At 43.1% G+C, this 21,393-nt stretch overlaps 1 protein-coding gene across 2 annotated transcripts in view; it reads right to left on the bottom strand.

Moving 5' to 3' along the window:
* Positions 1-201: 201 nt before the first annotated feature.
* Positions 202-21,393, bottom strand: part of LRRC63 (leucine rich repeat containing 63) — a 149,678-nt gene continuing 128,486 nt past the window's right edge. For both annotated transcript variants that reach the window (XM_029601724.1, XM_029601722.1), the window contains exons 10-11: positions 18,799-19,038; positions 202-499 (exon numbers count right to left, since the gene is read on the bottom strand). In XM_029601724.1, the coding sequence (XP_029457584.1) occupies positions 325-499; positions 18,799-19,038 (415 nt within the window). In that variant the 3' untranslated portion in view covers positions 202-324. The remainder of the gene's footprint in view (positions 500-18,798; positions 19,039-21,393) is intronic.

Here is a 21,393-nt window from a genome sequence, read left to right on the forward strand (position 1 = left end):
ACCCCTTTGAAAATCTGCCCCTTAGTGGGAATATGCATTTTGTACTTGTTAATATTTGTATGCCATTCAACCACTATCAGTGCTTTCTGAGATTAATTATGATAGTACAAAAGAATGCTGGAAAAAAGTAACACTCTTAGACAAATAAATTCAAATAATGTCAATTTACACTAGAAAGCATTCAATGAAAGATATGATGAATGTATTCAGCCATCACAATCCTGTGGACTGTAGTATCTACATGCCACAATATATGCTTTATTTCAACATGAGAAAAATAACCTCACCATCATCATATTACTGCTATCTATATTTCATCCTGTATTAATTTCCTTCAGTCGGAGATGAAGAATGAGACAAAAAGTTTTTATAACAAGATGAGGAGCAAGCATAAAATATAAAAGGAAGTTTGCTGATGCCAAAGATCTTCTCATAGGGTTTGATGATTCTAATGCCTTGACCGTATCTGGGTCCATTACAGCAATCACATTCAATATAGCTGAAGTGGGGAGAAAAAGAATTAGAATTATTGACTGCAGACAGACCATATCATACAGGTACAATTGTATTTCTTAACCCTCTCAATGTATCTGTTTAAATAATTAATCTCTATAGAATGAAAGAGAATAGGAAACTGCATAATTATGGAAACTATGAGGTCCATTTTCAGATGCTGGCCAGCCAGAAAAGTTAGCCAGATAAACATATCTGGCTCAGGGCTGGATTTATGATTTTGGCACTGATAGGCAGGAATGTAGGGTGAGGTCAGGGTTTCCCCCAGGAGCTTAAACAGCTAGGATTTCACCACTGGAGATTACTGCAGTGGTGCATAGTCCCAAAGTAAATGGGAAAAGGCTTCTCTTAGGACTGGATATTGGGCACCTTCAAAATTTGGCACCCTTGGCAGGTGCCTATGTTGCCTACGCCTAAATTCATAATATTGTAAACTGCAACAATATGATGTGTAATACTAAATATAATAATATGAAATCATCATATATTGAAAGCTGATGTTGTTCCAATGCTCTTTTTGTTTACTGGAAAAGCTTGGAAAACCTCATAACATTCTTATTGTCTCACTTTAAAACAGCCGATACACCACTTTTTGTCGCGTTAGTTCCTTGACGCTTATTTTTCTTTGTGTGTGTGTTGGCTTTGTTTTCAAGTGTTTATTACAGCCTACTTGTTGGCAAAAGGGCTGTAAAATTTTAATCATTGGTTTCCAAGCTTGATCATTGTAACTTGAGCATATTACATTTTTTAGTTTTTTCAGTTTTTAAACATTTTAAAGACACTGGCACTTATCATTAAGGAAGGAATCAGCACTTCCGAATCGCCCAACCCGACACGGCTCGTGTTTCGTACACTTCTTCAGGGGTGGCTTCTAAATTGTGCTGTTTCTAGTGTCAGGACTCCTCTCTCATCTGCTACTGAACTTCAGCTTTACCGACGGTTAAAATGTTTAAAAACTGAAAAAACTAAAAAATGTAATATGCTCAAGTTACAATGATCAAGCTTGGAAACCAATGATTAAAATTTTACAGCCCTTTGCCAACAAGTAGGCTGTAATAAACACTTGAAAACAAAGCCAACACACACACAAGGAAAAATAAGCATCAAGGAACTAATGTGACAAAAAGTGGTGTAACGGCTGTTTTAAAGTGAGACAATAAGAATGTTATGAGGTTTTCCAAGCTTTTCCAGTAAACAAAAAGAGCATCAGAGCAACATTAGCTTTCAATATATGATGTTTACATATTATTATACGCCTAAATTCAGGCTTGATGTGACTTGGCTAACATTGCTGGGATATTCAGTGGTGCAGCTGCACCATAGAATATACCTGGCCATGTCAGAATTAACTGCATAAGTTTATCCAGCTCTCCGGCAGTCCTAAAGATCTCTGGCTATGTCAGATGGATAATGCTGAGACTCGGCATTTAACCAGCTTACATAACCAGATAACTGGCCCCACCCTGCTCTGCCCCAGACTTATCCAGCTAACTTTTAGCCAGATAAAGGTTAGCCAGCTAAGTGTGGGGCAGCGAGACCAGTGGAATTTTAAATCCTGCTAGGTCCCAGCTAGGTCTGGGACTTCGCCAGACAAATCACTCTCAATATTGACCTCTATAATTATGTTTGTATTCTGTAAAACAATTATACAGGTATACTTTGGGCCAGATTTTCCTGTCTTCATATTTATCTTTTTCACCAAAAACAATAATGCACCATTAATGTCTGTTTTTCATTTCTTTGTTTTAGTGCATAAAAGATTACAGTAAATAAACCAAGGTTACACGGGGTCATCTACCTCCTAACATGAAGTAAAGCAGTAGCTAAATAGGGAAAAAGAAGCAATTTATTTATTAACTGTTAGTATTTGCTTTTAATGATTTTAAATTAGTCAAAGAAATGTATTTTATTATTTTGTTTGATGTGTTCACCATGTAGAATATCAATAGTATAAACAGAAGTAAACTAAACCATAAAAAGTTATTATCAAAAAAGAAATGGTGACTGATAATCAATCAAGGTAAATGAATTAAAACAAAAATGCATTGATAAGAGGGGTGATTCATACCAAGAAATATCAAACACCACTGTTTCATGAAAAATGTTTCCAATAATTCTGTATGTTAAAAAACTTTGGGGACAGTTTTAGACTGTCCACATTTTATCTGTGGACTTTCAAAGAGAAAGTCCTCACAAGGATGTTTTCCATAGAAAATAGCATGTGTTGAACTTAAAATGCAATCCATGCCCATTTGTTTCCTCTTCTGATCCACATGTGCCCCTAGGAATACCTCCTCTAAGGGCTGGATTTACTAATGCCACAAGGCATAGTGAATCCCGCGGTAAGGGGGGGCAAAACGGGGGGGCGGTCCTGCGATAGCCGGCAGCGATCGCACCTCCGCGGTGCGATCGCTGCCGGCGTCGCGCCAAATAACTACACCATAAAAGGTGTAGTTATTCGGCGCGAAACTGACAGAGATAAAGGTGCTTACCTTTCGCTGTCAGTGCAGTCTTCACGGCGTCAGCCCTGGTGCCGCCCCGACTCCTCCTCTTCAGGGGCTGACGCCGCCCCAACTCCGCCCCCATCTTGGTATCGCACGCAATAAGGGACTTTTTACGTACAAAGGTCTCTTATTGTGTGCGATCCGCTTGGTAAATGACCCCCTAAATATGATTAGAAGTACGTACCTTGTTCCGCAAGCACAGATTTTTTGCCGTATTGTGGGAGGGGAATTTTCAGAGTGCCAATTTACACATGTAAATGGCTTTGCAAATTGTCATCTTTATAAACTTTATTTAACAACACTAATAGTGACAAAAAATTGTAATTTAGTCCTTAATGGCAGAGAGAAAAATATTTTTGACCATAAAAAACAGAGGGCCGGATTTTCAAAGGGTTACGTGCGTATATTATGCGTATATTACACGTATATTACGCATGTAACCTCGAAAACCCGCTGCTGTGCCGCCAAGCCTATTTTGCATAGGCTCGGTCACGCGCAAGCCCCAGGACGTGTGTATGTCCTGGGGCTCGAAAAAAGGGGTGGGGCGTGGGCGGTCCAGGGCAGGGGTGTGGCCAGAGGCCTCCAAAGGCCTGCTAGGCCGGGGGATCGCGTGCAACCTATGCCTGCCCAGAGGCAGGGGCAACTTAAATAATAAAGGTGGGGGGATTTAGGTAGGCCTGGGGGGTGGGTTAGATAGGGGAAGGGAGGGGAAGGTGGGGGGGGGGGGGTCGAAAGAAAAGTTCCCTCCGAGGCTGCTCCGAACGGGGAAAGCCATCGGGGCTCCCCTAGGGCTCAGCGTACGCAAGGTGCACAAGTGTGTATCCCCTCGCTCGCACCGACCTCGGATTTTATAACATGCGCGCGGCTGCGCACGCATGTTATAAATTCGGGCGAAGATTTGTGCGCACCGGGCTGCTCGCACAAATCTACGCCCGCGCGTGGGTTAGAAAATCTGGCCCAGAGGTTTTAAAATAAGACACAAAAATACATCAATTGGGCTAAACAATATCTCTCAAACTCATATGATAAAAGGACTGAAAAAAAAGCCTCTCAAAGATATTCACTGCTGGAAGCAAGAATTTTCCTATACGGGGATGTGCAATAAAATTAAAAAGTATTCAAACTATGAGCATCATTATACTGTCATCAGGGTAAGTGTCATCTCCAAACATCCCAAGCAACAGGCCAACTTTCTCCACAAAAAATGTTTTCTTTTAACGTGGAAGCACCAACCAAACATATATATTGCAAAATTTGAAAAGCTTTCTCTCAGGGAGAGAACAGTGAGCGAATCACTCTTTGAACAACAAGGGCCTAGGTGACCCCCAAGTAAGTGGGTCATGCAGCACATGCTCAATAGAGCTTTCCACAAGCATCGGGCTCTGTCGAATGACTTCATCACACTTGGGAGGACCTCGCATCCTGCTTGTCCTCTGAGAAACTGTATGACTCAGCCACTATACATTTAAACAAACTAAAATCACATGCTATGCACTGAGGGCAACTGCCAAAAGCTTTTACTCAAATAAATAGGTATTTACCTGGGTAAACTGGCCTGATAGAATCTGCCCTTCTCAAATGTGGTGAAAAAATAGGCATGGATTCCACAGTCTGCATTCTATTAGCTGCATTATAATGAGGTGTCCTTGTGGGTGTGTTTAGGCTGTGGATAGGGGTGGGGTGAAATAAAATACTGTAGTGTGCATATATTCAATTTTGAAATGTATACATGTTAATCTGTCCCCACTTGGCCACCCACACAAATAGGTTCAACGTATGTGGATATTTCTGATGTGCATATTTTGTACTTGCTATTTTTCAAAGACAAATAATGCAGGTAGTTTGTCTTTGAAAATGTGCGTAATGCACATGTTAAAAGCACCCAGATAGTGTGCAGCTTTCTGAATTATTTGGAAATCGCCACCCACAATGAATTTGCCTGGCTGGAGATCTCCCAAAGGCAGGTTAGGGAACCACTGTTTTAGTAATTTAGGAATCTATTGACCCAGTTTAAGGCCAGAAAAGTGGCTGAGGTGAATAGCTATTTGAAAAGGGCAGCAAATTAAAATATTCATTTTTCAAAGCTAGAGCAGAGGGTATACAGGAGGCAGAGTAGTGCAATAATGGCTGTATAATGAGGTAGTTTGGACACCACCTCCTGTTCTAAGCTTCAGAATGAATTAGCTGCCTCATTTTCTTATACATGAGCCTTATTCCTTTTTGAGCATTCAAAAGTTTTCTGTTGACATTGATTCTCTATAAAAAAAAAAAAAAAAGGCATGGAAACCACATAGAAGATATACAGCATGAGTATATTCAATCTCCACTCTGCCTCATTTGCATACTTAAAACCTCTCATTTGCTCCTACCTAATGGTTAGAGCAGCGGACTATGAACTAGGGAGGTTAGAATTCAAATCTCACTGCTGCTCCTTGCCTATGGTTCAAACTTAGGGCCAGATTCATTAAGGCTTTTCTCCCATTTTGTATCTATGGGAAAAACCCTTAGGGGATCAGGATCTTAGATTGTAAACTTTCTGGGGATACGGAAATACGTACAGAACCTGAATGTAATCTACTTTGAAATGCAGAAAAGCAGAATATAAAAATAAGATAAAAAAGCAGGAATCAGTGGGAAAACCCCAGCACTCACATAACCACATGGATGAAAAAAAATTATTACAAGTTAGAAAACAAACCTCCAATGCCTCAACAAGTTGCAGGGCATGAGGAACTGATGAAAAGCAAGGCCAGCATATGTCCAAATGAAAAAAATAACTCATTTTCATCTACATAACATTTAATCTGCATCTTTCACTCACAGCTCTCCTCTCTGTAAAGAACACAGGACACTATGTAGCACAACAGGGCCTGTGCAAGATTATTAGGTGCACTGGGCAAGCCTTGTAGCCTTGCGTCCCCTTGCCCTCCCCACACTTAATTAGAATGTATGCATTTAATATAACAGATTCTACATGAAAAAGTACAGTCTTTTGAGTTAAAAATATTATATTATATATAAATGTACATTATATTTGTATGCATTCTTACGGTGCCAACCAGAAAACTCTGCAAAAAAGCAATATAGACACAGGGAACCCATATGGTCTATTATAATGTGTGTTGGGTGTGAGTAACTGAATTTCAATTACAATATAATAAACCTCCCATAGCAAAACAGCACTAACTGCTAGCACTCAAACACTAACAAACCTGCTTATGAAAAGGTAATACTGCAAATATTATACTAGGTCCTAATACACAAAAACACTCCTATTAGGAAAACAAAACAAACCAAGCTGCTATAGATCCCTACACAGAAACTACACATTAGCAGAACACCTTACCTTAAGAACTTGCACAACTAACCCATGTAAAGTTTCACCTGCTCTTGGCAGGGTGTAACTTGTGTAGGTTAATTTATGGGCATAGAGGTAGATCTTAAATAAATACGCGCGCGCGTACTTTTATAAGATAAGCGAGTAGCCGCACATATCTTATAAAATCCGGGGTCGGCGAGCACAAGGCTCGGAGGGAACTTTCCTTCCGCGTCCCCCCACCTTCCCCTCCCTTCCCCTATCTACCCCACTCCCCAGCCCTACCTAAATCCCCCCCCCTACCTTTGTTGTGCAAGTTACGCCTGCTTGAAGCCATTGGTCAGCCCCTGTCACATGGTAGGAGCACAAGATGGCGCTGGCCATCCATTGCTCCTACCATGTGACAGGGGCTGATCAATGGCACCGGTAGCGCCTGTGACATAGTAGGTCAAGGGCTATCGGCGCCATTTTGATGTGAGGCAGGCCCGACAGCCCAATGACACGGAGGGAGAAATTGCTCGTGGGACCCCGCTGGATCACCAGGGATGTTAGTAAGTCTTGGGGAGGGATCAGGATGGTGGGGGGGGGGAGGTTTGTATATAATGTATTATAGTAAATTTTAATGCTTGAGGTTGGTTTTTTTGAGCTTCATTTTCCCGTGTCAGTTTTTGGGCCTGTTTCATTTTTCCCCGCTTAGTTTTTTGTTCGTTTTTCCAAAAAACTAACCGAGGAAAAACTAACATTACCCCGAAGTGTCCGACTCAAAAAAGACATGGTACAAAAAAACGAAGCTCATCTCTAGTAAATATTCAGATCCACTTTTTTTTTTCTTCATAAAAGTATGCACAAAATCAGATTTGTTGCAAGCACGGAGGCGCGATCGCTTCTGGCGGGAGATGTGAGCCCTTGGATCGCTACACCACTCAGGGAGGAGCCCCGAGAGCACAGCGAGAAATGAGTGATACAAGCACGGGTAAACAAGGAACAGAAGAAGACTAGAGCAAAGATGAGGAAACTGAAAGTCTGACCCTCTACCGGGCCTGCACGACCCAAGAAGACCAGCAACGCAATGTTGGTCAATGAACAGTCCTCCGACCGTTCCAAGCCCTTTCAGACCTGCTGCTGGGTAACGGCAATAGGTGGCAGGCCAGACAGAGGACGAGGGCAGACGGAGGCCTTAGACGAAGACATGGGCAAAAACTCTTGGACGAAGACATGGGCGAAGACTCTTGGACAAAGGTTCAGGAGCAAGGTTCTGTAGACAACAAGTCAAAAGCAAGAGCTGAGCTGAGACCGCGATGCAGCATGCCCTACACGGCCCACCCGCGGGGCTGGTTGCGGACCACGCTGGAACCGACATAGTCAGGAGCAAAGTTCTGGAGACAAAGCATCAAGAGCAAGGTTCTGTAGACAACAAGTCAAGAGCAAGAACTGAGTTGAGACTGCAACGCAGCACGCCCTACACAGCCCACCTGCGGGGCTGGTCGCGGACCACGCTGGAACTGACGTAGTCTTTAGGCGGCGGACGAGACCAGGACATCAGGAACATTGAGGCAATGGAGGACCAGGACATCAGGAATAAGAAGACATTTGAAGGTACGGATGAAGGAACATCGGGCATCAGGAACGTGAAGACATCTGGAGGTACGGACGAAGAGACAGCGGACATCAGGAACATGAAGACGGAGCCATCAAAGCAAAAGAAGACCACGGAGGACCTGGACTGAAGATGAAGACACAGACGACTGTGAAACTCGATCCGAAGGCAACAAGGAACTGAAGTGAAGACCTTTTTATAAGGCTGAACCAGGAAATGAGCTGAAGAGGACTTCCTGTCGGGCCTCAGGTTTTTCCTGCCGCTGGCCCTTTAAATGGGCTGAAGAGACGCGCGCCAGCGCCTAGAAGGGGGCCCTGGAGAGAAGCAGGACCATGGACAGCGGCACTCCTCCTGCGCAGGAGCAGAGGAAGCAGGCAGGCTTCAGAAGCGGCCAGCAGGCCGCAGGATGACGTTGGGGCGGCAGCGGCTTTCCCCTGCCACTCAGGGAGATGTGGCTCGCAGCTCCCTGTTGCGAGAAGGGGTTCTGGGTGCGGCGGTCCGGGCCGCAATGGCGCGGTCTCCAGGCCGCATAGGGGTGTCATCGGCGGCGGCTCTCCTGCCGCATGTGATGTCTCAGAGGCGTCAACGGTGGCTCCTAAGCCGCGGTGAGTGAAGTCCAGCGGTGTCGGGGGATGGCAAGGCCCGGCAGTGTCTGTCTGGATAAGTTAGATGGAGGGGCCTGCTCGCAGGGAGTAGCTCTGCGGGCAGGAATCGTAACAAGATTATATGCATACTTTTATGCACAAAACCCAGGCAATTTTAGAACAGGTCATATGTGCATAAACCCATGTTTTATGCAAGTAAATGGCTTTGAAAATTATCATCTAAGGGGGTAATAAAGTACCTGTATTAGTGCAAACTCTGTGGGTAATTATTACTCACAGCATTTTATCAATAATCAAAGCGGCACTATCACTAAAGACTGGGGCACTGATCATATCCTTCCTATTTTCCATGTTATTATAAGTAAGACATCTTTCGGGCTTTTGGCAGATTAAGAGGGTAATTTTCAAGAGTGGGCATATGTAATGCTCCCTCACCTCTGATCTGAAGTGGTTTCGACATAGCCCCCGACAGCATTCTGCATCCCAGATCTTGGCTAGAACTTCCTGTTGCTCTGGGAATTCCTATGGCGCTGGTTGATTACATCACATCCTACATGAGTATATATGGAAACTCAGTATAATCAGCCAGCACCTTTGCAATAGGTACCCTGCTGTATTTGCAGTGCATGTTGCTTATCTTGCCTTTGTTTCATTCCTGCTTTTCTTGCCTTGCTCCAGCCCATCCAGGGCGACCCTGACAGATGTATGCAGAGCCAATGGCTTCCTTCAATGACCTCGCAATTGTGGCTTTTGATGCCTTATGACCCTTTTTTGCACCACTCCATAGCACAAAAAGATGATCCGACAATTCAGAAGCTGTTAGTGACCTTAAGATACTGCAACAATGCATGCTTCACATCCAAATGTCGCAACTCTTTCGCATGAGGCACCGTAGTATCCAAACTTGGGAAGGACAGGAGCTCTACTGACTGATTTAAGTGGAATGACGATACCACCTTTGGCAGAAAAGAAGGAACCATCCTTAAGGAAACCCCTGAATCTGAAATCCTCAAAAAAGGCTCTCTGCATGATAAGGCCTGAAGTTCTGAGATCAGCCGGGCTGAACAAATCGCCACCAAGAAAACCACCTTAAAAGTGAGATCTTTCATAGTAGCTCTTTTCAGAGGTTTGAACAGCACTGCACACATGCTCTTAAGGACTACGTTAAGGCTTTAGGAGGGACACAGCTTCTGAACCGGAGGACGCAAATGTTTCGCACCCTGGAGAAAATGCACTTCATCCAGATGCATAGCTAGAGTAGCTCCCTGTACCTTACCTCGAAGACAGCCTGGTAACAAAGTATGATTAAGCACCAAAAATATTTGTAAAAGATCATTTACCAGTAAATTTGCTCCTCAATTCATTGGCTCTTTTCCCATCCTGACAAGTTGGAAGTTGCCACGTTTCTCACGCATCCATTACTCTTTTCATTTCTCTCTTTTTAAGCCCCTAGTCCTCAAATAGAGACCAAGCAGCTGCCTATACCTACCACAGTTCCCACTAATTCAGACACCGAATATGAAGTACAAGACATTAGGGATGTGAATCGTTTTTTGACGATTTAAAATATCGTCCGATATATTTTAAATCATCAAAAATCGTTAGAGTCGATATTTAATAGGAATTCCCCCGATTTATCGTCAAAAATCGTAAATCGGGGGAAGGGGGAGGGGAAGGGCGGGAAAACCGGCACACTAAAACATCCCTAAAACCCACCCCAACCCTTTAAAATAAATCCCCCACCCTCCCGAACCCCCCCCCCCAAATGTCTTAAATTACCTGGGGTCCAGTGGGGGGGTCCCGTTGTGATCTTCCGCTCTCGGGCCACGGGTGCGTTGATAGAAAAATGGCGCCGGCGCTACCTTTGCCCTGTCATATGACAGGGCAAAGGTAGCGCCGGCGCCATTTTGGTTCCTATCCCCCGACGTCTCGAGCGTAGGAGATCGCTCCCGGACCCCCGCTGGACCCCCAGGGACTTTTGGCCAGCTTGGGGGGGCCTCCTGACCCCCACAAGACTTGCCAAAAGTCCAGCGGGGGTCCGGGAATGACCTCCTGCACTCGAATCGTGTTGCCGTATGGCCGGCTCCATATTGCCGTACTTAAAATGGCGCCGGCCGTACGGCAACACGATTCGAGTGCAGGAGGTCGTTCATGGACCCCCGCTGGACTTTTGGCAAGTCTTGTGGGGGTCAGGAGGCCCCCCCAAGCTGGCCAAAAGTCCCTGGGGGTCCAGCGGGGGTCCGGGAGCGATCTCCTACGCTCGAGACGTCGGGGGATAGGAACCAAAATGGTGCCGGCGCTACCTTTGCCCTGTCATATGACAGGGCAAAGGTAGCGCCGGCGCCATTTTTCTATCAACGCACCCGTGGCCCGAGAGCGGAAGATCACAACGGGACCCCCCCACTGGACCCCAGGTAATTTAAGACATTTGGGGGGGGGGGGTTCGGGAGGGTGGGGGATTTATTTTAAAGGGTCGGGGTGGGTTTTAGGGATGTTTTAGTGTGCCGGTTTTCCCGCCCTCCCCAATTTACGATTTACACGATATTTACAGAAACAAAACCGCGACGATTCGATTCCCTCCCCCCCCCAGCCGAAATCGATCGTTAAGACGATCGATCACACGATACACATCTCTACAAGACATTCTGGACACTAAACACATCAGGTAAACTCTACTACCTTATCCACTGGAAAGGATATAGTTCTGAAGAGAGATCCTGGGAGCCAGCCACTAATATTCATGCCTCTGAACTGACTCAAAGATTCCATTGCCTCTTTCTCCACAAGCCATAACCTAGAGGCCTGGAGAGAGAACTTAGGAGGGGGGGGGGGGGGGTACTGTAATGCCCCTCATCTCTGATCTGAAGTGGCTCCTTCATAGCCCCTGGCAGCATGCTGCATCCTAGACCTTATTTAGAACTTCCTGTAGCTCTGGACATCCTTTTATTGGTTCTGCAGCCAGGACTTCCTGCGGTGCTAGCTGATGACATCACACCCTATATGAGTATATAAAGAAGCTTAGTACTACCAACCAGGTCCTCTGCTGTGCTTGCAATGCTTTTGCTTGTCCTGCCTTAATCCTTTTCCTGCTTGCCCTGCCTTTGCCTGGTTCCTGCTTCTCCTGCCTCTGCCTTGCTCCAGCCTGTCTTGCCTTTGCCTTATTCCAGCCTGTTTTGTTTTGCTCAATTCCTGTTCCTGTCTTTCCTCCAGATTGCTCTCTTGTGCCTGACCATTGTCTGTACAACACTGCCGCCTGATCTCTACCTGCCGCAACCATTGCCTATACACCGATGCCACCTGATCTCTGCAAACCCTGACATCTGCCTGGACCACGACTCTGGTTACTTGCTCTTCTCTGGACTCTCATCTAAGCCTGCCAGCCTCAGCATCCAAGGGCTCAACCTACATAGAGTGAGTCCACCTGCTGTTGATGTGGGCCTAATGGGTTTGCCTGCTAGCTAGTGTCAACCACACCACAGTCAAGGCCTCATTGTCCATGCCAGCATAACTCAGCATATACAGGCATAAGTAGGTGTGCCTAAAGTTACGCCTGTATTTTATAAACTATGCAGATGTTTATAAAGTTGGTTGATGTATGCATGTATCTCATTTATGAAAATACTTACTTTTGTGCATACTTCTAAGCATCAGCTCGCCAAAATCATCACTGGTTATCTAAGACCTTCACCAGTTTACCCATACCATCTGCCACTTGCTCCAGACCCCCACCCAAAAATTATAGACAAAAGAGAAGTCTGATTTAATTTCCATGTCTTAATTAGCAGCGGTAAAAGCATGCACACATGTTTAATGACATATGCTCGTATGCCGTTATAAAATACGTACATGTACACATACTTTGAAACCCCTCCCCTTTGAAACCCAGCAGCCCCTGAGAGAGGACTCCAGAGGTTACTGTGAGTGAATCTAGGCTTCAAACTCCACAACCCCAGCTTCCAGAGGCCCTGCACCCCTTGCAGCAGCAGAAGACCGGAAGAATCGTGTGCATATTCTTGGTTAAAAGGGGAGGTGAAAGAAGGATCATGTGCATATTCTTGGTTAAAAGGGGAGGTGAAAGAAGCTATTTTAGCCAAAAGATCTTCATTCAAAAATTGGAAGAAGGATCCAACAGAAGAAAATAGGATAAAGCATAAACATTGGCAAGTTAAATGTAAGACATTGATAAGACAGGCTAAGAGAGAATTTGAAAAGAAGTTGGCTGTAGAGGCAAAAACTCACAGTAAAAACTTTTTAAAATATATCCGAAGCAGAAAGCCTGTGAGGGAGTCAGTTGGACAGTTAGATGATCGAGGGGTTAAAGGGGCACTTAGAGAAGATAAGGCCATCATGGAAAGATTAAATGATTTCTTTGCTTCGGTGTTTACTGAAGAGGATGTTGGGGAGGTACCCGTAATGGAGAAGGTTTTCATGGGTAATGATTCAGATGGACTGAATCAAATCACGGTGAACCTAGAAGATGTGGTAGGCCTGATTGACAAACTGAAGAGTAGTAAATCACCTGGACCGGATGGTATACACCCCAGAGTTCTGAAGGAACTAAAAAATGAAATTTCAGACCTATTAGTAAAAATTTGTAACTTATCATTAAAATCATCCATTGTACCTGAAGACTGGAGGATAGCAAATGTAACCCCAATATTTAAAAAGGGCTCCAGGGGCGATCCGGGAAACTACTGACCGGTTAGCCTGACTTCAGTGCCAGGAAAAATAGTGGAAAGTGTTCTAAACATCAAAATCACAGAACATATAGAAAGACATGGTTTAATGGAACAAAGTCAGCATGGCTTTACCCAGGGCAAGTCTTGCCTCACAAATCTGCTTCACTTTTTTGAAGGAGTTAATAAACATGTGGATAAAGGTGAACCGGTAGATATAGTATACTTGGATTTTCAGAAGGCGTTTGACAAAGTTCCTCATGAGAGGCTTCTAGGAAAAGTAAAAAGTCATGGGATAGGTGGCGATGTCCTTTCGTGGATTGCAAACTGGCTAAAAGACAGGAAACAGAGAGTAGGATTGAATGGGCAATTTTCTCAGTGGAAGGGAGTGGACAGTGGAGTGCCTCAGGGATCTGTATTGGGACCCTTACTGTTCAATATATTTATAAATGATCTGGAAAGAAATACGACGAGTGAGATAATCAAATTTGCAGATGACACAAAATTGTTCAGAGTAGTTAAATCACAAGCAGATTGTGATAAATTGCAGGAAGACCTTGTGAGACTGGAAAATTGGGCATCCAAATGGCAGATGAAATTTAATGTGGATAAGTGCAAGGTGATGCATATAGGGAAAAATAACCCATGCTATAATTACACAATGTTGGGTTCCATATTAGGTGCTACAACCCAAGAAAGAGATCTAGGTGTCATAGTGGATAACACATTGAAATCGTCGGTTCAGTGTGCTGCGGCAGTCAAAAAAGCAAACAGATTGTTGGGAATTATTAGAAAAGGAATGATGAATAAAACGAATAAATGAATAAAACGGAAAATGTCATAATGCCTCTGTATCGCTCCATGGTGAGACCGCACCTTGAATACTGTGTACAATTCTGGTCGCCGCATCTCAAAAAAGATATAATTGCGATGGAGAAGGTACAGAGAAGGGCTACCAAAATGATAAGGGGAATGGAACAACTCCCCTATGAGGAAAGATTAAAGAGGTTAGGACTTTTCAGCTTGGAGAAGAGACGACTGAGGGGGGATATGATAGAGGTGTTTAAAATCACGAGAGGTCTAGAACGGGTAGATGTGAATTGGTTATTTACTCTTTCGGATAGTAGAAAGACTAGGGGACACTCCATGAAGTTAGCATGGGGCACATTTAAAACTAATCGGAGAAAGTTCTTTTTTACTCAACGCACAATTAACTCTGGAATTTGTTGCCAGAGAATGTGGTTCGTGCAGTTAGTATAGCTGTGTTTAAAAAAGGATTGGATAAGTTCTTGGAGGAGAAGTCCATTACCTGCTATTAAGTTCACTTAGAGAATAGCCACTGCCATTAGCAATGGTTACATGGAATAGACTTAATTTTTGGGTACTTGCCAGGTTCTTATGACCTGGATTGGCCACTGTTGGAAACAGGATGCTGGGCTTGATGGACCCTTGGTCTGACCCAGTATGGGATTTTCTTATGTTCTTATGTAAAAATTTGTAACCTATCATTAAAATCATTCATTGTACCTGAAGACTGGAGGGTGGCCAATGTAACCCCAATATTTAAAAAGGGCTCCAGGGGCGATCCAGGAAACTATAGACCAGTAAGCCTGACTTCAGTGCCATGAAAAATAGTGGAAACAATTCTAAAGATCAAAATCACAGCATATAGAAAGACATGGTTTAATAGAACACAGTCAACATGGATTTACCCAAGGGAAGTCTTGCCTCACAAATCTTCATTTTTTGAAGGGGTTAATAAACATGTGGAAAAAGGTGAATTGATAGATGTAGTGTATTTGGATTTTTAGAAGGTGTTTGACAAAGTCCCTCATGAGAGGCTTCTGAGAAAACTAAAAAGTCATGGGATAGGTAGTGATGTCCTTTCGTGGATTACAAACTGGTTAAAAGACAGGAAACAGAGAGTTGGATTAAATGGTCAATTTTCTCAGTGGAAAAAGGTAAACAGTGGAGTGCCTCAGGGATCTGTACTTGGATCGGTACTTTTCAATATATTTATAAATGATCTGGACAGGAATATGACGAGTGAGGTTATCAAATTTGCAGATGATACAAAATTATTCATAGTTAAATCACAAGCGGATTGTGATACATTGCAGGAGGACCTTGCGAGACAGGAAGATTAGGCATCCAAATGGAGATGAAATTTAATGTGGCCAAGTGCAAGGTGTTGCATATAGGGAAAAATAACCCTTGCTGTAGTTACACATTAGATTCCGTATTAGGAGCTACCACCCAGGAAAAAGATCTAGGCATCATAATGAATAATAATTTGAAATCGTCAGCTCAGTGTGCTGCAGTAGTAAAAAAAGCAAACAGAATGTTAGGAATTATTAAGAAGGGAATTGTTAACAAAACAGAAAATGTCATAATGCCTCTGTATCACTCCATGGTGAGACCACAACTTGAATACTGTGTACAATTCTGGTCGTCTCATCTCAAAAAAGATATACCGGTAGTTGCGATGGAGAAGGTACAGAGACGGGCGACCAAAATGATAAAGGGAATGGAACAGTTCCCTGATGAGGAAAGGCTGAAGAGGTTAGGGCTGTTTAGCTTGGAGAAGAGATGGCTGAGGGGGGATATGATAGAGGTCTTTAAATAATGAGAGGTCTTGAACAAGTAAATGTGAATCAGTTATTTACACTTTCGGATAATAGAAGGACTAAGGGGTACTCCATGAAGTTAGCAATTAGCACATTTAAGACTAATCAGAGAAAATTATTTTTCACGCAACACAGAATTAAGTTCTGGAGTTTGTTGCCAGAGGATGTGGTTAGTGCAGTTAATGTAGTTGGGTTTAAAAAAGGTTTGGATAAGTTCTTGGAGGAGAATTCCATCAACTGCTATTAATCAAATTGACTTAGGGAATGGCCTCTGCCATTACTGGCATCAGTAGCATGGGCTTAGTGTTTGGGTACTTGCCAGGTTCTTGTGGCCTAGTTTGGCCTCTGTTGGAAACAGGATGCTGGGCTTGTTGGACCCTTGGTCTGATCCAGCATAGCAATTTCTTATGTTCTTATGTTCTAGGTACTAAATTACTGGATAACTCCAATATTCAAAGTTAGCTGGATAAATTAGTTGGCTAAGCATGGTCACATCTAAGAGCTGTCCTAAAGTTAGCCGGCTATAGTAAGAGTCATTTTTTCAATTCGTGTTATGGCATTTTTGCATGCATTAACGCGTTTTCACATACGAAAAACGCCTTAACGTGTGCGAAAAAGCCTTACCGCATGTGATAAATGCCATAATGCATGGTGCGATGCAAATTTTTTAAAGGGGAGGGATGGGGTGGAATCCGGGGTGGGAATTCTGGAAAAGTGGGCCGGCTTCACAAAGCCATAATGCATAATATTGCCACTTTTACATGCAGAGTGAGATGTACAAACAGAACAGTACACTCTTGTGAAGATTTGATGTCCTTCGGAGTGATTGGTACAATGTTCTCTCAAGCTAGCTTGATTTTACCCAGGTAGAGAGTCCATCAAAATAGGGTGAGAGAACATTGTACCAATCTCATCTTTGTGTGAGTTTCCTCATTCTGAAGGACATCAAATCTTCACAAGACCGTACTGTTCTGTTCGTAAGTCTCACTCTGCACGTAAAAGTGCCCCGAACCCCTACACTACTACCTAAACCTCACCTTGAGTTACTAGGCAGACCTCCTATAGAGATATAAATAGCTTACTACTAGAAGCTTTTTTCCCTCTCGTTCTATCTCATGAAATGAGAACTTTGCAGCTAGGAAAATACAATTATCTAGGTATTACTGTAATGTGCAAAAATTTAACACACATTGCAATAATTAACATGCCCCTTTTTCTACCGCATGCGATATTTACAGCAATTTGATAAATCCAGCTATAAGATAGCCGATTGTATTCAATAGTGTGGCTACAAACTGTATCTGAATTCAAGAAAGTATGGGATAAATATAGAGGATGTCTAAGGAAATGTTGAGAATTACAATGCTAAATTAATTGGATGAATGGGCAGACTGGATGGGCCATATGGTCTTTTTCTGCTGTCATGTTTCTGTGTCTTCCTGGAATGCCTTCAAAATGCCCTCTTTCTACATGCTTACATTTCCACATTGTAGAGACAGTATGCACTTAGAGGATAACTGAGAAACGAATATGCACAGCAGCATATGGATCTGAGCAGATCTATGCAAGAATTTTATAACCCACGCGTATGATATACACGTGTTTTATAAAATGTGTATCTCTACTCTGCAACATATGCACATATTCATGCTTATGCACTAATACATGCAATCCATTGAAACCATGTATATCAGTGCATTGAATATACATACTTTTCCTATCTATTTTAAAAATATACGCGCATACATTTTACACATGAAAGTATAGTAAGACCAGCTCTTGTAAGTCCTGATTTATGCGCGCAAGTTGGCCAATTTTAAAACATGCATGTGTAAATGAAATTAAATCGTTTACCAATTAGTCCACCAGTTCTTCTCCAGGTCAGTGAGGTCTTCATGGTTCTTCAGCATGAACTCTCCCCTAATTCACCCAAACCTCTCACCCAGTCAACATTACTCAATAAACATGTTTTAATATTGCTTACACCAGATAATTGGTAGATGTAAAAATATACAAGTATGATGGCAAATGTCCTGCGTGTCTTTTAAAAAGCAATATATATGCCTTGCCCCGAAATGCCCCGAGACTACCCATTTTTTTACGTGCATATATGTGCATGTGAAAGTGAAAATGTGCATATGTTTTTGACTTTTATAAAATCTGGAATTCACGAGTAGAGGCTACTTAAGTTCATCCATGCTAATTTGTACACATGTAATGTTTTAAAAGTTCACCCCTTACTGCACACAGAGGCTATTTGTGCATGTATGTGTTGATTTTACATGCACAATCCCTGCGCAAGTCTTTGAAAATTACCCTCTAAGGCCTGCGATACTTTAGGAAATGAGGGGCGGAGGGCAAAAACGGGGGGCGGGCCTGCGCTAGCCGGCAGCGATCGCACCGTCACGGTGCGATCGCTGCCGGTTTCGCACCCAATAGCGCCACCATAGGAGGTATAGCTATTGGGAGCGAAATAGGACGCGAAAAGATCCTTACCTTTCCGTCGTCCACGGCGGCTTCGCGGAGTCGGCCCCGGTGACGCCCTGACTCCTCCTCTTCCGGGGCCGACTCCGCCCCCATTTTGGTATCACACGCGAAAAGGGACATTTCGCGTGCGAAACGTCCCTTACCGTGTGCGATACATGTAGAAAATAAGGCCCTTAGTGTCTAGTTGTTCTTTCTGTTCCCAAGTTCAGAATCTATCATATCATAACCATTTTAATTTTATTTTATTGTCAATCGCTTTGATTTTGAAAGGCAGTATATCAAATGTAATACATTAATTTATTAGAATTAGGAAAAGGGCAAATTCAGTCATTAGCATTTCAATGAAATAAAGCTCAAATACATTTGATATGTAATTACCTGCTTTTGCTATTGGACCTAGAGGAAAAACATATATACTTTATTAAAACAAGATAAAATTATTTCAACATATGCAATAAAGTTGAATCACTAACTTGTTCATTATTTTCTCAACTTCTATGGGGAGCTCAGTATAACGCTGCCAAAGATTGCTCTTGGAGAAGAAAAGGGCTGCCAGCTCAGTGAGCCTCTGTGGTTGGGTCCAGCTGTTCTCTTTCCATAGCAGAGGATGCATGTAATTATTGGCAACCCGTAATTGTTTCAGCGGAAGTTTCAAGGCTCCACAAGGCAGAGCAGGCAGTTCATTGCCTTCCACATTCAGAAAATCAAGTTCTCTGTAAATTTCAAGATGATTATTTGCCTTATGCTCTAATTAAGTGCAAAAATAGCACTAAGTATATTCAGGGCTTCATTTGTAGACAAAAAGGAAGTGGAACTGTGGAGGGGGAGTGAGATGGGTGGGACCAGGGTCAGGTGTGAACTCTCTCTCCCACACATACAGGAATCAGTCACGTGGTGGCTTGGGATAAGCAGCTCCAAAACTCTGATCTCTGCTTCCTCCACAAGCCGGGAGGGGGGGGGGGGGGGGGGGGGGGGGGTTAGGGGGCCATAAATAATCCATGCAACTACTGGCCCTGTTCTGTTTCCTCAGGGAGCCAGAACTGATGCACGCTGCAGGCTCCACTTTCTTGGGTCCCAGAAAAAAAGGTAGCAGAATGCCTTTCTGGATTGTTCTGCCAGAAATGAAGCCCTCTGTAATGAATACAAAAAGAGGTTGAATTAGCACAAGTTTGAAAGTTGTGAGCAGCAGTGCCATTCATCAAAGCTAGGACTGAAGCCTTGACAACTGGCATTACTGCTCACAACTTTCAAACCCATCCTAATTCAAACCTTTTTCTGTTTCTGTTCTTTGCTCTGCAGTGTCTGCTTGGGTATCACCCCTTCCCCTTCTTTTCCCTGCAGTTCAGGAGAGGTGGTGGGAGGGGTAACAGGAGGGTGTGCCCCAGGCTCAAGGCCTCCCCTTTTCTTCCCTTCAGGCTGCCTGGAGGGGCAGGGCTAGAGCAGATCACCTCTGCTGCTCTGCCTCTTAAGCCTGAAAAGAAGCGCCAAGACTACGGTCCAGGTTGTTCCCCCCCCAAATGAAGCCTTGAGTATATTGCTTAATGTTAAATTTCATTCCATTGCAAATCACTAACTACACATAAAAATGTAAATTAGGATAGCAAAGCCTTGAAATATTTGATATTGGATTGTGATACTAATTAAAGAATGCAAGCACAATCTAAACTTTGTTGATTATGAACACCTATAATTCTTCATCTATGACCATATACTTTGGGGTCTTTATACTTAGCATTTTCCCTTAGAAACAAAATGGGAGAAAACCTTTAGTATATAGGACTCTTTGGACCATGAAGGTACATAAATTGCTTCCATACTAGAGCAGTTGATATTAATTTACTGTGAACAGCCAATTGCCTGTGATGTTGAGGGATCTACTGTGGCAGAGCTGCTGAGGCAAAACGAGGCAGGTAATGCATACTAGGTCTGCAAAGGAACAAATTATGCCCCAAAATCACTCATTTATTGCATTACTGCTTATGAGTAATCCTTAATGCAAGAAAATAAAAATGTAGTTTCACACTCATCACATTGCTTAATAGGGATGCGTAGGGAATTTTTTTTTTTTTCCATTTTGGGGGGGGGGGGGTTCCTGGGTATTATTTTGTGTAATGTCTATTTTGTTTCTGTGGTTTGCAGAAATGAAAAATCAGGTTTTTAAAACCCTAAAAACAAAGCAAAAAACCCCCAAAATGGGGCCTCCCCAGGCCCTTCTACGTGCCATCTCTCCCACCCCACAAACATTTCCAGGACCAGGAACCTCTCCGTCACTCACTTATGCCGTCCATGGGCTTTCAAAGATGTGACTGGTCCGAGACCTGGTTCTGTCGTCAAAACATAGGCCTAAGTCTTGGCCAGGCATCAGAATCCAGCCTGAGGACTAAGTCTAGGCCTAGGCCAAGGCCTGATGCCAGGTCCCGATGCAGGGGCCTCAGCTTGGCTAAGGCCTAGGCCCCTGGAGAGTAAGTGGGGGATCCCAACAACACAGCTGGCCAGAGGCCTGGCTCCATGGTTAATTCATCCTGGGGAGGTTCTTAGCCCCGGCATTTTTGGGGAAGTTAAACGAGGTTTTATTTTTTTCAAAACAAATCATTAAAAACCTATGAAATCTTGTGGGTGTTTCTATCATTTAGTTTTGAAAACATTATAAAGCCAAATAGGAAATATAATTTTCTATTTTGTTCTAAACAAACACATATCCCTATTGTTTAATCCTTCTTCTTACCAGTATCACATGGTCCATGTGTAATACAATACATACTATATTTTAAAAACTAGTTATATATTTAACAAGTTAATGGAGGGATGATTTATATTCTCTTGTTCTTTAGACTAATTATAACTTCTGTATCTATAAATTTACTTTTTAAAGTAAGATTGGAACATTTTGCTCTTTATTTGCAGTCATTTACTATGTCACTATGATTGTCACATTAAATTTAGGGTCATTGATTGTAGTCTGTTTTAGTTTAACTTGAAACTACACCAAGAAAACTTGTTTGAAGGACTATTTTACTCTGAGGATGATAAAGAGGTTGTTAAATCTATCTTTTTAGGCTGTCTATGGT

Source organism: Rhinatrema bivittatum, chromosome 5 (assembly GCF_901001135.1).
Source record: "Rhinatrema bivittatum chromosome 5, aRhiBiv1.1, whole genome shotgun sequence".
In the NCBI taxonomy this organism is placed as follows: Eukaryota; Metazoa; Chordata; class Amphibia; order Gymnophiona; family Rhinatrematidae; genus Rhinatrema; species Rhinatrema bivittatum.